Below are 16,747 nucleotides of genomic sequence, written 5' to 3' on the forward strand. Positions count from 1 at the left end.
TTTTTTAGTAGAGGCAGGGTTTCACCATGTTGCCCAGGCTGGTGGCAAACTCAGCTCAGGCAATCAGCCCGCCTCAGCCTCCCAAAGTGCTGGGATTACAGGCATGAGCCACTGTACCCGGCCTAAAAGAATTTTTTTAAAAAATAGGCCGAAGTTGGAGTAGGAGTGGTCCAGAGGGTCAATGTGACTGTGACCCAGGCCCTGATGTCATCAGGGAGAACGGTCCTGGTGAGAGAGACAGCACGTGCTGGCTGCACCGCAGACATGTTTGCATGGCTGGATCGTGACTGAGGGAAGTCAGGGTTCACCCAGAGGGGCTGGGGGCCCATCCGGCAGGGACAGAGGTGGTTCTGGCAAACCCATAATAATAACAACAAAATCTACTGAACTCTTACCCCACACAGCTAATGCTTAGAAATGATTGGTAATTGGCACTCTCCCAGCTAACGTGCAGGGGCGCAGAAATCTGCCCCGTATGTTTGTGCCTCTCAACTACCCTGCTTCTCATGGAGGCCCCCAGCCTGCAAAGGGGTGTCCCTTTGATCTGTGACAGCCATGCTTTTCTTTAGATTTCTCGGTTCATTGCTTCTCGTTGTCTTCTTGGTAGAGACTCGGAATCTGCCCCAGGTGTCTGGGAATGACGTAGAGCCGCACAGGCAGGAGGCCTGAGCCCTGAGTGTGACTGTGCTGGGTCTGCCTGGCAGCCTGCAGGGGCAGAGGGGATGCCTAAGCAGGGTATGCCATAAGAATGGCGAGAGGAGACAGGGTAAGCAGAGAGGCTGAGAAGAGGCAACAGGATCAGAGCAGGGGGATGGCGGAAAGGGAAAGAGTGGGTCAGGTGGGGGCACTACTGCAGCTCCATTCCCATGTCATCCAGTTCCACAAATCTGATGTGAAGGCCTTGCCTGAGGGGTTCTGCATTTTATGCATGGCTCGGTTATTCGCCTCATTAATGCAAAACTCCCCAGAAGGTGGGACTCATTCCCCATAGGAATAAATATACAGTAGGAAGAGAAGATGTTCCCTCCGCACAGATAATCCACAACCACTGCAGCATATGGTCACTGTTTTTGCTTTCTCAGCCTGATCTCTCAAATCCCAAAATTGACAGCTCAGCCTCAGAGAGGCGGCCACTTGGCTGTCTATCATGCTGACACTGCACACCAAAGTTAACGACTTTAAGGCACATTTTTCAGCCCTGGTGCTGTCACCTCTTAATGAAGGCGTGACGACGTGTTGGAGGGTTTTTAAATTAATATTTAAAAATTATTTTTAAATTATTACAACAGTGAGTTACAAAATAACAATGCAAGAGTCCTCAAAATCCAAAGCAGGTGTTCTGACTCATGTAAACAGACACCCCGCCAGGCACTGGCAGAGACTGGGGACATTTCTATTTCTGCTCTCAGCTGACATGGTGCCACCATGTGGTAACAGCATTAAGCACCAGGTCACGCAGCCTGCGGAGGCAAAGCAGGGACCCGACTCCCAAGGGGCATCTTAATCGCTACATGTCGGTTTTGAAATCTTGCTGTTTTCTGTGAGTTTTGTTTTAATGGTGGAAATCTACATTATGCCAAATCTGGCTCATAGAATTTTTTTTATGTTGGTTTCTTTTTAAATATTAATCACGGTCACTTTATTTCACAAATGTAATGGTTTTTTGGTTTTTTTTTTTTTTGAGACAGAGTCTCACTCTGTCACCCAGGCTGGAATACAGCGGTGTGATCTCAGCTCACTGCAACCTCTGCCTCCCAGGTTCAAGCGATTCTCCTGCCTCAGCCTCCTGAGTGGCTGAGATTACAGGCATGCACCACCACACCCGGCTAATTTTTTTATTTTATTTTTTTAGTAGAGACAGGGTTTCATCATGTTGGTCAGGCTGGTCTTGAACTCCTGACCTCAGTATCTGCCTGCCTTGGCCTCTCAAAGTGCTGGGATTACAGGCGTGAGCCACCGTGCCCAGCTTTGTTTATTTATTTTTTGAAACAGGGTCTCACTCTGTCATCCATCCTGGATGGCCTCAACCTCCAGAGCTCAAGTGATCTTCCTGCCTAAACCTTCCAAGTAACCAGGACTATGGGCACATACCAGCACGCCTGGCTAATGTTTTAAAATTTTTTATAGAGACTGGTCTCAAACTCCTGGTTTCAAGAGATCCTCCCATATCAGCTTCCCAAACTGTTGGGATTGCAGGCATGAAGCACCATAGATGCTTTTATATGGTTCTCCTTTAAATTCAAACGATTAGAATCCACATGAGATGCAACCAGACTGTGAGCTCTGTACCAGGCTGGGGGCCTGGCTGTGGGGTAGCAGGCCTGGCCCTGCCCTCGGAGCTGACCAGGAAGTAAGCCCGTCTCAATACAATGAGACAGTGCTATGGCAGGGGAGGGACAGGGGCTGCAGAAGCACAAAGGCCAGCTAACTCTGAGTTTCACCAAGAAAGGGGGTATTTAGGGAAGACCTTCTGGAGGCAGTGACAGTAAATTGTAACCAGAAGGATGGCTGATTAAGAGTCAGCCAGGGGCCAGGCACGGTGGTCCATGTCTGTAATCCCAGTATTTTGGGAGTATCACTTGAGCCCAACAGTTCAAGACTAGCCTGGGCAATATAGTGAGACCCCCATCTCTAAAATAAAATAAGTAAAATGAATTTTTAAAAAAGAGTTAGCCAGGGAAGCAGGCAGAAGAGCAAGCAAGAGCCTGGACGTCCTGCGAGGGCTGAGCTGTGCTAGGGACTCAGAGCATGCCAGGCTGGGGGAAATGAAGTGGCAGGGGCCAGGTCACCAAAGGCCTTAGAAGTCCTGCTATGAGTCCTAAGAGTGACACCACAGATATGCACGTGACAAAGGCTCTCCCTGCTGCTGAGACTGGATGAGGTATGGGAGGAGCACAAGATTGGCTAACTGTCCAGAAAGCAGGTATGCCTGCTCAGCCTGCATTCCTAATGCCCTTGCCCTTTTTGTCTTTTATTTGATTCACAGGAGAAAGAGGGACCGCAGGCTCCAGAGGAAGAGCATTGCTGGACCACACACTGTGGATAAGACAGGAGGTAAGGTAGAGAAGGATTTCTATAACCCCGAGAGTAGCAGCCTTCCCTGCTTCCTATTACTGCTATTCTGAGGGAACTGTGTTGGCAACAGCATGGTGGGAGCTTCTTTTGTGACATTGGTTCCTCTGGAATGGGAGTGGGGGGCAGTCTGGGTTTTCAGTCATTAAAATGAACCAGTCACTGTACACACACACCAATTAGTGCATTAAATAGTATCAAAGTCAGCCAAGCACAATGGCTCACACCTGTAATCCCAGCACTTTGGGAGGCCAAGGTGGGCAAATCACTTGAGCTCAGGAGTTCAAGACCAGCCTGGGCAATATGGCAAAACCCTGTCTCTACAAAAAAAATAGAAAAATTAGCCAGGCATGCTGGTATGCACCTGTAGCCCCAGATACTCAGGAGGCTGAGGTGGGAGAATCACCTGAGCTTGGGAGTGGGTTCTGTTATTATCCCCATTTGCTGAGATGTCTAGAGATTATGACCCAGGGTTGTGTGACAGATAGGTCAGTAGCCGATCCAGGGTTTAATCAAGTGTTCTCAATCACGTGTGGTCAGGTCATGGGAATGGGTCATGACAGTGACTTAATACAGTTCATGTCAAATTATAAATTCCAGGAAACTGAAACTCTGTTTTTCCCCTATCCCCAGCACCTAACACATGGCCTGGTATACATAGCTGGTGCTCAATACACACTGGATGAATGATGTGGCCAGAGGCTGTCCTTCTAGGCAGCCTCCACCCAACTCTGCCAACATGGTATAGGTATGGGGCAGTTGGATGTGCACAGGAGAAACATACCACAGGTGCCCACATCACAGCTGGGCAAGCTGGACAGCACTATGGGATAACAGTGCCCACTTATCTGGCAGATCAGGCTAGAGGCAAGGAACTGATATACCTTCTCAATGTCCCAGTCCATGGAAAGCCTAGGGCGGAGGGGATTCCCTGGGACAGAATTTCTAGTGCTCCCCGATATTCCTGTCATGACCCACAAACCAGGAACCCCGTATTTCTCTCTCTTCCCTCTTTTATAAGAAAATTAGGGGCCGAGCTCGGTGGCTCACACCTGTAATCCCAGCACTTTGGGAGGCCGAGGCGGGAGAATCACAAGGTCAAGAGATGGAGACCAGCCAGGCTAACACAGTGAAATCCCATCTCTACTAAAAATACAAAAAGCTAGCTGGGCATGGTAGCACACGCCTGTAGTCCCAGCTACTCAGGAGGCTAAGGCAGGAGAAGCGCTTGAACCCGGGAGGCAGAGGTTGCAATAAGCCAAGATCACACCACTGCACTCCAGCCTAGTTGAGCGAGACACCGTCTCAAAAAAAAAAAAAAAGAAAAAAAAAAAAAAAAAAAAAAAAAAAAAAAAAAAAAAAAAGAAAAGAAAAAGAAAATCAGGTAACACTGCAGTAGGAGTTGAGTTTAAAATCAGAGCATATAGCAAAACTACAAATAATCCAAGTAATCCTTTAAAAAACAAACAAACAAAAACTAGAGACAGGGTCTTACTGTGTTGCCTAGGCTGCTCTCAAACTCCTGGCTCAAGCAATCCTCCTGCCTCAGCCTCCCAAAGCACTGGGATCACAGGAGTGAGACACTGCACGTAGCCCAGGTATCCTTAAACGTTCCTCAAAACCCCACAATTACGCCTTTGGGAATTCCAATAATTAAATTCTTTGGTTTCTCCTTGCAGTTCCGCTGTGGCCACCCTTTCTCCGGGATAGTGGAAATGGGGTCTAGTTGATGGAGATCAGGGCAATGGGGACAAGAAAAATAAAAAAGGTCTTTCCTCTCTCTTGGGCTTTGCTTCTTTTGCCAAGTCTCTAGAACTGAAGCTGCTGAAGTTACAGGAGCCCATGACGCTCCTGTGCCATGAAACAGAAGACTCCAACCTCTACAGAGCAGACAAGAGTGCAGGCCCACTCCAGCCAGGCAGAGGTGCTGCCAAAAACAGACCATGTGTGGTACCCTCTGACTGCCTGGAGACACCTCGTGGGCTCTGTGAGGGGCAGGCTAGAGAAAGAAGCAGGTGGGGGTCCCCTCCCCACCACACCCACCCACAGGGAGGCTGAGGAGCTGCTTACCCCCACCACAGGCCTGGATGAAAAAGAGCTTGGGCTTCCCTCCCAGGCTGGGGCAGCTGGTCCCATTGAAGATGTTCACAATCTTCTCAAGTGACACAGGGTATCCATCTGTGCCGTAGACAGCCCCTGGAAACTGCAGGTGGCTGGCCTAGAAGACCAAGAGCCTTGGTTACAACACCAAGAAGCTGGAGTACGAATCCCACAGCCTGTTCAGAGGTTTTGTGGGGGCCAAGCATTCGGAAGGTCAAAGCCAAGGGCACGAGGCTAACTGAGACAGAGAAGGTTGGTTCTGGAAAGACTGGTCAGCATCTATTCCAGGGGTCTCATCTCAAACTCATATGCTTCTAGAGGCCACAGTATGCCAGGAGAGTGCTGCCTGCGGCCTCTAGACCACTGGTTCTCAAAGTTTGGCCCCTGGAGCAGCAGCATCAATATCACTTGGAAACTTGTAAGAAATGTGATTCCCCGGCCCCACCCCGACCTCCTAATCAGCCATCTGGTCTTCCGGGCCCCTCTGACTGAGGCAGCTCAACGCTGACAGTGGCTGCTTTAAATCAATTCAGCTCAAACCTCAAGTGCACAGAAATCACCTGGGAACTTTGTTACTGGGTAGACTGGGAATGAAGAGGTCCAGGGTAGGGCCTGGGAGTCCACATTCCTCATGAGCTCTAGGGACCACAGTATGAGAGAAAGGACCAAAGCGAAGGCCGTGCCCAGCCACATGCTGGAGTTTCACTGGCTGAGGATGCCAGCCTGGTCAGGCAAGACCTTTGTGGTTTGTCAAGAAAAACTAGGAATTCTGATTTTTATGTGAAATTTGCCAGTTTTCAAAACACTGTGCAGACCACAGGGAGACTCCAGGCCCCAGCTTGTAACTGTGATCTGTCCAACTCCTCAACTTAATAGATGAGGAAATCGAGACCCAGGATGGGGTAAGGGCTTAGCCACATGACAAACACATGAGTGAGTGATGAAGCCCCCAGTGGGCCTGGTGTCCTGAGTCCCACCAGCAGCGAGGGGCCTGGAGCAACGCCTTGCAGGACAGGGACAGGAGCTGAGACGTCATGTGTGCTGTGCCCGCCTCTGAACAAGCTCCAGGGGCAGGAGCTTTGTGAGCAGACCTGGTCTCTGCCCTCCCTCTCCCAGAGGGCTTCTCCCAGGAACAACACCCCGCCCAGGAAGGTGCAGCCAACTCTTCAGAGGACCACATGGATCCCAAGAAAACAGCAGGAGGTGGGCAGGGCCCCACAGCCCTTTTCCACAAAGCCAAGGGTGTTTTGGATACAGGAAGGGAGAGGGCCCCTGCACGGCCTCTTGGCACAGCTTTTACCCAATGCCTGCCCAAGGAGCAGAGGGAGGCTTCCTACCTGACAGCCGTGAGAGAGGATGACCACCACACAGCAGTCCAGAGCACCATGGTCCCGCCGTGCCAGCTCCAGCAAAGCCAGCCCCATTTCCTACAAGAGAGGGCTGCAGGTGAGCCAGAAGCACCAACAGGTCTGGCTGCAGCCTCGGCCCTTCCTGACAATAAAAGGGCCCAGCCCAGCCAGGCACAGTGGCTCATAGCTGTAATCCCAGCACTTTGGGAGGCCGAGGTAGGGAGATCATTTGAGGTCAGGAGTTCAAGACCAGCCTAGCCAACGTGGTGAAACCCCATCTCTTCTAAAAATACAAAAAAAAAAAAAAAATAGCTGGGCGTGATGGCACGCACCTGTAATCCCAGCTACTCAGGAGGCTGAGGCGGGAGAATTGCTTGAGCCTGGGAGGTGGAGGTTGCAGCGAACCAAGATCTCCACACTGCACTCCAGCCTGGGCGACAGGGTGAGACTCTGTCTCAAAAACAAACAAACAAAAAACAAAGGGCACAGCCCAAAGGCCTGGGCAGTGCCCTTTCTCGGCTTCCCAGGGCTGGTGCAAGTGCTGACAGTCCCAGCACTCGTAATGGCCACTGTTCTCGGGGAGATGGTGCTGTGCTTGGGCATTGTTCACTTAACCCCTAAAACAACCCAAAGCTATTCTTGCTTTCCAAACAAGGAAACTGAGGCACAGGTCACACAGCAGGTGGCCGAGATGGCCAATCCTCAAACTCGGACTTCTGCGTCTGAAGTTGAACCTGTAGCCACTGGGCCATCCTGCCTCCCACAGTCCTCCAGATGTAAGGCCTCATCTGGGGAGTCAGCTGGCTTTTGGGGTTCCTCGAAAGACACTTCCCCACCCACGGCCCCCCCACCCCGTCTCCCTCCACAGATAGTGAGTGTACCTTGGCAGTCAGGTCGCGCTTCACCTCCACCACGAAATGCAGCGAGGAGAAGCGGAGCTGCAACTTCCCACAGTCGATGTCGGAGCCGGTGCGGGTGCTGAGCCTGGACTCAGGGCTGAAGTTCACATTGTTGATAATGAGGCAGTGGCCACAGGGCTCCGTGCTCATGACATAAGCCTGCCAGCACAGGGACTCACATAAACCCAAGCTCTCCCTGCACTCCCTAGGTGACAGTCTGGAGAGGCAGGAAGAAAACGGGGTCTGCCCTCCTGCACAAGGAGTAGCAGGGTCTCCACCTGGCATTCCAGGGCAGAAGAGAACCAACTGCAGGACAGATGGGCAGGCACTAGAAGGTGAGTCCCCATCTCAGTATTCAGGGAAGGGAGCTGCTAACCTGGAAATCCAACAGCCCACGAGCATTCATCCCAAAGGACCTTCACAGTCACCCAGGCCAGGGGGCACTTGAGAACTCTGTCAGCAGAACTGTGCCCAGGCCACCAGGAGGCACCAAAGGCTGCTCCCTTCCCAGGCTTGGTCCCCTTGTAATTCTCTCTCAAGGCAGCCTGTTCTTTTGTTGATGGTACCTAATCACTATTTCTATTTATATCCTCATCTGCCTAACTTCTCTCTCCCCTAACACACTGATGGCTCCTTCCCAGGTGGCCCTGCCACAGAGCACAGGAGACACACAATAAATACTTGTGAATGAGAGAGTGGTAACTTGGTACGGATCCCAATGCCTGCCCCTCATCAGGTCTCCACCACTTCTGCCCCAAGCTTTGCAGATGAGGAAGAGCAGGGTTGAACAATCTGCCCCAGCAGGTGCTGGGCCGGAGTCAGGGAGGCTGGCCTAGGACTGGGTTCCCTGCGCTCCTGACACAGCTACAGGGAAGGACTTGAGGGCTGGAGAGGGAATGGCACAGAGCCCAAGCTCCTGGCCCCAAATCTCATGGAGACTCACCAAATCTGTATTTTGCCTCAAAATCTCAGGAGCACCTGGAGAGACAGAGAAAGAGGGAAACATGAATGCTGGGGTGCAGCAGAGGAGGGGCATGGAGCTCTATGAGGACAGCTTCCCAAGAAAAGAGCAGCAGGAACTTGGACCCTCAGGCTCTGCTTGGGGGAGAGCCAAATGGCAGAGCTGCCTTGGAGATCTGTTTAGAGGTTTCTTTTCTTTTTTTTTGGAGACAGAGTCTCACTCTGTCGCCCAAGCTGGAATGCAGTGGCGCAATCTCAGCTCACTGCAACATCCACCTCCTGGGTTCAAGCGATTCTCCTGCCTCAGCCTCCTGAGTAGCTGGAACTAAAGGCGCGCACCACCACACCCGGCTAACTTTTGTATTTTTAGTACAGATGGAGTTTTACCATATTGGTCAGGCTGGCCTTGAACTCCTGACCTCATGATCCACCCGCCTCGGCCTCCCAAAGTGCTGGGATTACAGGAATGAGCCACCACGCCCGGCCCTGTTTAAAGGTTTCTAACCAAGTTAAATACACACCTACCCTCTCACCAGCAAGTCCACCCTCAAGTATACATCCAAGAGCAACAAGGGCACATGGGCACACAAGACTTGGCCAAAATGTTCCCTGAGACCTTATTCATAAAGCCCCAACCTGGAAGCAATCAAGCCAACAACAACTTGATGGATATACAAATTGTGATACAGCCATAAGAGAGAACATTATACAGCCTAAAAAGGAAGGAGCTAGTGTCCAGTGTCTACCTAAACAAACAAACAAACAAAAAAACAAAAAAGGAACGAGCTACTGATGATACAGGAGATAGAATACTTAGGCAGATAGTGAGGGTAAAACAGTCCTCAGCAGAATTTCCCTTTTAACAAAAAGCAGCCCCCAAATAATGTCTTTTCTAACAAAGAGCAGCCTGAAAAATGGAGCTACAGACATAGATAAGCAAGCTGCAGGCTCACACGAGCGAATGCCCGCAGCTGTGCCAACAGAAAAGTGTTACTGGGGGCCAGGTATATTCAACAAGGAGGCTCCATCTTCCCTCTTCTTTGTCACCATGAGTACAGTAAAGAAGTAGGCAACAGGCCAGGTGGTGGCTCATGCTTGTAATCCCAGCACTTTGGGAGGCCGAGGTGAGCGGATCATGAGGTCAGGAAATCAAGACCATCCCAGCTGACACGGTGAAACCGCATCTCTACTAAAAATACAAAAAATTCGCCAGGTGTGATAGCACGTGCCTGTAGTCCCAGCTATTAGGGAGGCTGAAGCAGGAGAATCGCTTGAACCCAGGAGGCGGAGGTTGCAGTGAGCCGAGATAGCACCACTGCACTCCAGCCTGTACGACACAGTGAGACTCCGTCTCAAAAAAAAAAAAAAAGACAGAGGGAAGAGAAAACATGCCAAAAATTACAAACGCTAGCCAGGCATGGTGGGCACATGCCTATAGTCCCAGCTTCTCAGGAGGCTGAGGTGGGAGAACTGCTTGAACCTGGGAGGCAGAGGTTGCAGGGAGCCAAGATCACACCGCTGCACTCCAGCCTGGGTGACAGAGCAAGACCCTATCTCAAAAAAATAATAATAAAGAAAAAAAAATAAAGTGATCTTACTATTATTATTATTTATCCTTCAGAATTAAGCTCCTACTAGGAATATTCACAACAAACAGGAAATAAAACACCCTCCAAAAGAAGAGGAAGTTTCCAGTTCTGACTGTTAGTCCTAAATGACTCACACTGACATTTCCCAGAACCAAATAACAACAGACAAACTTTGTATTCTGCCTGCCTCCTTTACAGGACAGTAATGCACATGACCAATTCCAGAACCAGTCTTCTTCCTTATACAGCTTCATAGCCTCATGATGTTTGTCTGTTTCTCTGCATTAGGGGATTGTCCCAAAATCACAGTTATTCAGCAAGTACTCAATAATGTTCACCATTACTATTATGAATATTAACTTTGATATCACACAATGGTCCACCAGGCACCCATGAAACAGCAAGCGCTAGAGCTCCACACGCTGCCATGGGAACAAGGTCCCAACTAATAACAACCCACGTGTCCATCACTAGGAAAATGGCTAAATAAATTGTAGATCATTCAGAATAGGAACTGCTGCCATCTAGAAATTAAAAAGAATGAATTACTGATATGCACAACAATATGAATGAATTTCACAGATAATATAATGATGAGTGAAAGACGCCAGGAGTATATAAGAGTATATAAGAGTATATAAGAGTATATCAAGAGTATATAAGACTAGTTAAGATTTATATTGGGCTGGGCGCAGGGGCTCACGCCTGTAATCCCAGCACTTTGGGAGGCCGAGGCGGGCAGATCACCTGAGGTCAGGAGTTTGAGATCAGCCTGGCCAACATGGTGAAACCCCATCTCTACTAAAAATACAAAAAAATTAGCTGGATATGGTGGCACATGCCTGTAATCCCAGGTACTTGGTAGGCTGAGGCTGGATAATCTCCTGAACCTGAGAGGCAGAGGTTGCTGTGAGCCGAGAATGTGCCATTGCACTACAGCCTGGATAGCTGAGCAAGACTCCATCTCAAAAAAAAATTTATATTGAAGCTCAAGAACAAGCAAAAGGGATCTCTGTCAATAGAGATCAGAACGGTGATTACCTTGGGAAAGGGGAAGTGGGAATAGATGGAAAGAGAGAGGAGAGTCTTACAGGACCCCGGAATGTTTTCATCTTGATGATCTGGATATTAGTTACCTGTGGGTACACATAGGTAAAAATCACCCAGCTGTATTCTTGGGATTTATGCATTTTATTGGATGTAGCCACATGACCTTTGGCAAAGTGTTAATTTCCTTGAGCTTCAGTCAGTTTCTCCATCAACAAGGATGGGTCTAATGATACCTGCCTTGCAGGATTGCTCTAAGGGAAGCAGGCAAGGGTAAATGCTTTGCAGATGTCTGTTTGCATGGGGCAGACACAACCAAGGCCTTTCTCCTGCCCCCAGACATGGGGTAGTCCAAGCTACCCAGACCCAAAGGCAAATCCGAAACAATAGATGGACCTGGAAACGCTGATCAAAACTGGGACCTACTATCTCAAAGCAGGGAAAAAAACAAAAACAAAAAACCCGGGACATCCAAAACAGACCTCAACACATGCTTTTCAAAGGAGTGGTTGCCAAGATTCAACCTCCTAAAGACCCTCCCAGAACCCCACCATCCCTATGAGCATTCAAAAAGACGATACTGAAATTAAATTCTGAATCTGAATCTCAGCCCACCCAGCTGTACTCAGAGTCAGTCCCCAATGACTGCTTGTCATGCCCACCCATCAATCCCTCTCTTGATACTTACCGCCATCACCGGATCCTCCAGAACCAATGTCCACTGGTCTGGGATCCTTTGGTTTGGGAATCAAGAATTTTTCTGTTTGCCTATTAGTTTGCAGGATCGAAGCCAACATGCACTGGCCTGTCTCCTCTAAGCAGGAGATGAACAAAGGAAAGGCTTGACTCCCTCGAGACTCTAGATCTGTGATCAGCTGCCTGGCCTGATCCCGCCGAGATCCACAGCCTGCCCGCTGTTTGGAAAGAAAGGCAGGATACTAATTATCCATGTACTTTTATATGGCTTTCACCTTCTCGTCCCATTTCCCAGCTACTGTACATCTAAACAATCAGGCACCTGGGCAGAAATGGAGCCTGCAGGTACGCTGAGTGTGTGCCACTTACCAACCTTTGCTGATCTAGTCATCATTTTGAAGGGCAAAATAAGCCCGGCACTATGCAAAGTGCTGACAATGCTGCCATGGACGGTCTCAGTCCTTAAGGAGCAAATTTCTAATGGGGAATGCAATCAGACAAATCAGCGATGACACAGCAAGAGACAAGTGCCCAGAGGAAAGGCACCTGGGGCTGGGGGTACAGGAACATCAGGAAGTGAATAGTGAATTCTGAGTTTTATGATGGGGGAGGTAGACAGTGGCAAGGGACAAGGCCTTTGTGTGGCCAGGCCAAGAAATTCATCCTGAGACCTGCCAGGTGCCACCAAAGAGTTTTTTCATTGGTTTTTTGGTTTGGTTTTGTTTTTTTGAGACGGAGTCTCACTGTGTCACCCAGGCTGGGGTGTAGTGGCACAATCTTGGCTGACTGCAATCTCCACCTCCCAGGTTCAAGCAGTTCTCCTGCCTCAGCCTCCCAAGTAGTTGGTATTACAGGCATGCACTACCATACCTGGCTAATTTTTAAAATATTTTTAGTACAGACAGGGTTTCACCATGTAGCCCAGGTTGGTCTCGAATTCCTGATGTCAAGTGATCCATCCGCCTTGGCCTCCCAAACTGCTAGGATTACAGGCATAAGCCACCGTGCCCAGCCATCTTTTTTTTTTTTTTGAGAAAGAGTTTTGATCTGTCACCCAGGCTGGAATGCAGTGGCACCAACTCAGCTCACTGCAACCTCCACCTTTCAGGTACAAGTGATTCTCCCACATCAGCCTCCCCAGTAGCTGGGACCACAGGCATGCACCACCATGCCCAGCTAACTTTTGTATTTTTTGATAGAGATGGGGTTTCACTATGTTGGCCAGGCTGGTCTCAAAATCCTGACCTCAAGTGATTCGCCAACCTCGGCCTCTCAAAGTGCTGGGATTACAGGTGTGAGCTACCATGCCTAGCCATGAAAGTTTTAAGAATGGAGTGACAGAGACAGATATACCTTTTCAAAAAATCTTCCTGAGGTCAGGGTGAAAAATGGAAAAGAGTGAGCCACAGCCAGATCAGGAAGCAGCAAAGACAGTGCAGCTGCAATAGAGCGAAGTGAAAGGACAAAGCAAAGACACAAAGAGGGAAGGGCCACAGGACGTGGGCACTGACTGGGGGACTATGAAGGCAGAGCAAGGGTCAAGGTTCACAGACAGGCCAGGCACAGTGGCTCATGCTTGCAACTTCAGCACTTTGGGAGGCTGAAGTAGGAGGATCATTTGAGCCCAGGAGTTCGAGACCAGCCTGGGCAATGCAGCAGGACCCTGTGTCTACAAAAAACAAAAATAATAGCCAGGTATGGTGTCGCACGCCTGTGGTCCCAGCTAATCAGGAGGCTGAGGCAGGAGGATGGGTCAAGCCCAGGAGGTCAAGGCTGCAGTGAGCTGTGGTAACACCACTGCACTTCAGCCTGGGCGACAGAGCAAGACCCTGTCTAAAAAAAAAAAAAAAAAGTTGACAGGCGTCAGGATGGTGGGGTCAGTGACTAAGGCAGATGGAAGATTCTGTTTATCTGCCACCTGTCCTCAGAGACCTAGCACTGGGTAAGTTCTCAGGATCCACAGACGTAAGATGGCACCGTGTCTTCAAATACCCTACAGCAGCACTGTCCACGAGAACTTTCTGTGATGATGGAAATGTTCTTAGTGGGCATTGTCCCATATGGTAACCATATATCACATGACCACCGAGCCCTTGGGTAGTACGACTGAGGAACTGAATTTTTAACTTTATTTAATTACATCACATTTACCTTTAATTAACTACATGTGGCTAATGGCTACTGTTATGAACAGCACAGACCTGTAGTTGAGTCTCACTAGCAGAACAGTTGACTATGTGCAAACAGATGGTGGTGGTTGGATTTCTCTCCACATGTGCTGAGCACTCCAAGAGGTCAACACTGTGTTAAATACATTGTTTCACCTTTTTCTCCCTCAATAATCTTACAGAGTTAAATTACAATTTCCCAACATTTTAGGGTAAAAAATTTCAGGGAAATTGACTAACAGAAAGGGTTTTTCTGTTTGTTTGGTTCATTGATTGTGGCGTTTTACAACTCACTAATATGTAACAAAGCCAGGATGAGAGTCCAGATCCAACTGGCTCCAAAACCTGTGGGTTTTTCAGCCATACCAGGGTGGCAAAATGGCAACCTGTGGTTCCCACAAAGTTCTTTAAAAATTTCTGAATTTGTTGCTAACATTTTAAGCAAGGGAATTTGACAGAGGAATCAAGATTTCCAGCTTCTTTCTTAAAATGTGAAAGTTGGGCTGGGTGCAGTGGCTCATGCCTGTAATCCCAACCCTGAGGCAGAAGAACCACTTGAGGCCAGGAGTTTGAGACCCCATCTGGGCAACACAGTAAGACTCCCATCTGTACAAAAAAATAAAATTTAATTTAAATTATCCAGGCATGGTGGCATGTGCCTAAAGTCCCAGCTACTCTAAAGGCTGAGGCAGGAAGACCACTTAAGCCCAGGAGGTCAAGGGGGCAGTGAGCCATGATCTCACCACTGTACTCCAGGCTCGGCAAGAGTGAGACCCTGCCTCCAAAGAAGCAAAAGATCTGGCAATCCTGGGCCATTTGCTGATATGGCCATACTCAGCTGGAGACGGAGGGCAGTGCAAAGGCTATCCACTATGATGCCCATCCATCAAGCCTCCAGGGGCATTCGAGCTTGTGATCCCTGTGAACATCCCTGAAGGCAACGACTGTGGCCTCAAACTGCTTCTGTTCCCCAGAAGGGGTCACACAGAAGTCACAAGACTTCTTTTATTATTAATGAATAATTACCCATATGATACTCAATTATTTAAAGACTCTTTCACTGGGGCCAAGGCACTGTCCAGGGATATCCAGCTAGCCACTCACACCCACTGCACCTCATGGTAGGAAATATCTTCTGCGTCCTCACAGGCCTGTGATGAGGGTCACATGAGACAAAGATGGGAAAGTGCTTTTAAAGAAAACCTTAAATGTTTGACTTTATTATTCTCCATTGCCTGCATCAGGTCCCCTCATTTCCAAAACCTCTAAAAAAAACATAAACTGAACACAGAAGGGGATGACCTAAGAGGGCAGGGCACACTGAGCCTGAGGGTCTGTGCCTGGCTCTACACTGTTTCACATCCATTATCTCATTTAGTCCTCATTATAGTATTATTGTATCCCCATTTCACAGCCCAGGAAACTGTGGCTCAAAGAGAGTCAGTAACTGGCCCAAGAACACGCTGCCAGGCAGTCTGATGCCAAAGTGGGTGGCCGAAACCTCTACGCTAGAAAAGCAAAAACGCACACACCTCCTTCCTTGCAAGTGTTAAAAAGTAAATTAAAATGGAGACTAACCCTGAAGAATTCCTGAGCAGACAATACCAATCAGGCATCCTAAGTGACCTAAATCTTGTTTAAACTGCAAAGATAAGCAAAATTCAACCTGGGTCATATCTGATAAATGCTTATGTTAGAGAGAAATAAAACTTAACTCCAACCAATCATAAGCAAGCATAAAGTCAACTAATAGATCTTTTTAAAAAAGGCAATTTTGTAACTGCAAACCAACCCAATAATTCCTCTATTTTGCTTCCACGTTTTCCCAATAAATACTTGCCTCTGACGCTTTGCCACTGCAACACTAAACCTCTTTCAGTTTATGTTCTCCAATTCAAGAACTGCTTCTTACTCAAACTTTTCAAAATGTGTCTCACATTTTTCCTTTACACAAGAGACACGAGCACTAACAGTGTACTCTGAGCATGGCGTGGAATCGCTTTAGCGAACACCCGACTAAGAAAGAGGTGTTTGGGATACTTTGTCTCTGCTGGGGGGCTCGAACCCACTCACAGGGAAAGCTGGGCTCCCACACAATGGCTCTTCGAGCGGTGTGGGGACCGGGCGGTGCAGCGCGGGAACAGGAGGCCGGGGGAGGGGGCGCACCTGGATGTCCTCGATCATGTGGGGCTTGAACAGCTCCCGGCTCAGGAGGGCGTCCCAGAGCTGGTCCACCTGCAGCTTCTCCACCAGCAGCCGCCGGTGCCGCCGCAGAAGCAGCCGGTCCGCTTCGTCCATGGCAAGCAGCCTCCTCCATCCGCTTCCGGGCCTCGGCAGCTCGCCCAGGTCCCTAGGACCCGCCCTTGCTCCAGGTCCCGCCCCCGCGTCACTGCCCCGGCTATCTTAGCTGCACCGACTCAGGACGCAACTCCAAGGCCTCGCCCCGCCTCCAGGAGTCGCTCTTGCGTCATCTCCCCGCCCTCGGGACGCCCCTCCGCTCCTCGCCCCGCCCCCAAGGCCAATACGTCACTTCCCCACCCCGCCCCAGAGCCCGCCCCGCATCACCGCCCCGCCTTCAGGACGCATCTCCAAGGCCTTGCCCCGCCCCCAGGATTCGCTCTTGCGTCATCGCCCCGCCCTCGGGACGCACCGCAGCGCCTCTCCCTGTCTCCAGAATCCTTTCCGCGCTACCGCCCTGCCCCAGGATTCAACCCGCGCCCCCAACCCTCCCCCAAGGTTAATCTTGCGCCACCTCCCCGCCCCCAAGGTCTAGCCTCGCGCAACCGCCCCGCCTCCAAGAACCAACCCCTCCCTTCGCCCCACCCTCAGAGTCGTCCTTGCGTCACCGCCCCGCCTCAGGCTCCAGC

The 16,747-nt window shown here is 49.7% G+C and overlaps 1 protein-coding gene across 1 annotated transcript in view; it reads right to left on the reverse strand.

Moving 5' to 3' along the window:
• The window catches only part of CASP9 (caspase 9), a 27,839-nt gene extending 11,448 nt beyond the window's left edge, over window positions 1-16,391 (reverse strand). Inside the window, exons 1-6 of the mRNA XM_017504959.2 lie at window positions 16,047-16,391; window positions 11,705-11,930; window positions 8,364-8,398; window positions 7,403-7,579; window positions 6,510-6,599; window positions 5,143-5,290 (exon numbers count right to left, since the gene is read on the reverse strand). Of these exons, the coding sequence (XP_017360448.1) occupies window positions 5,143-5,290; window positions 6,510-6,599; window positions 7,403-7,579; window positions 8,364-8,398; window positions 11,705-11,930; window positions 16,047-16,178 (808 nt within the window). The 5' untranslated portion in view covers window positions 16,179-16,391. The remainder of the gene's footprint in view (window positions 1-5,142; window positions 5,291-6,509; window positions 6,600-7,402; window positions 7,580-8,363; window positions 8,399-11,704; window positions 11,931-16,046) is intronic.
• Window positions 16,392-16,747: the final 356 nt, after the last annotated feature.

The sequence above is a fragment of the Cebus imitator genome, unplaced genomic scaffold (genome assembly GCF_001604975.1).
Source record: "Cebus imitator isolate Cc_AM_T3 unplaced genomic scaffold, Cebus_imitator-1.0 Scaffold15, whole genome shotgun sequence".
Classification (NCBI taxonomy): domain Eukaryota; kingdom Metazoa; phylum Chordata; class Mammalia; order Primates; family Cebidae; genus Cebus; species Cebus imitator.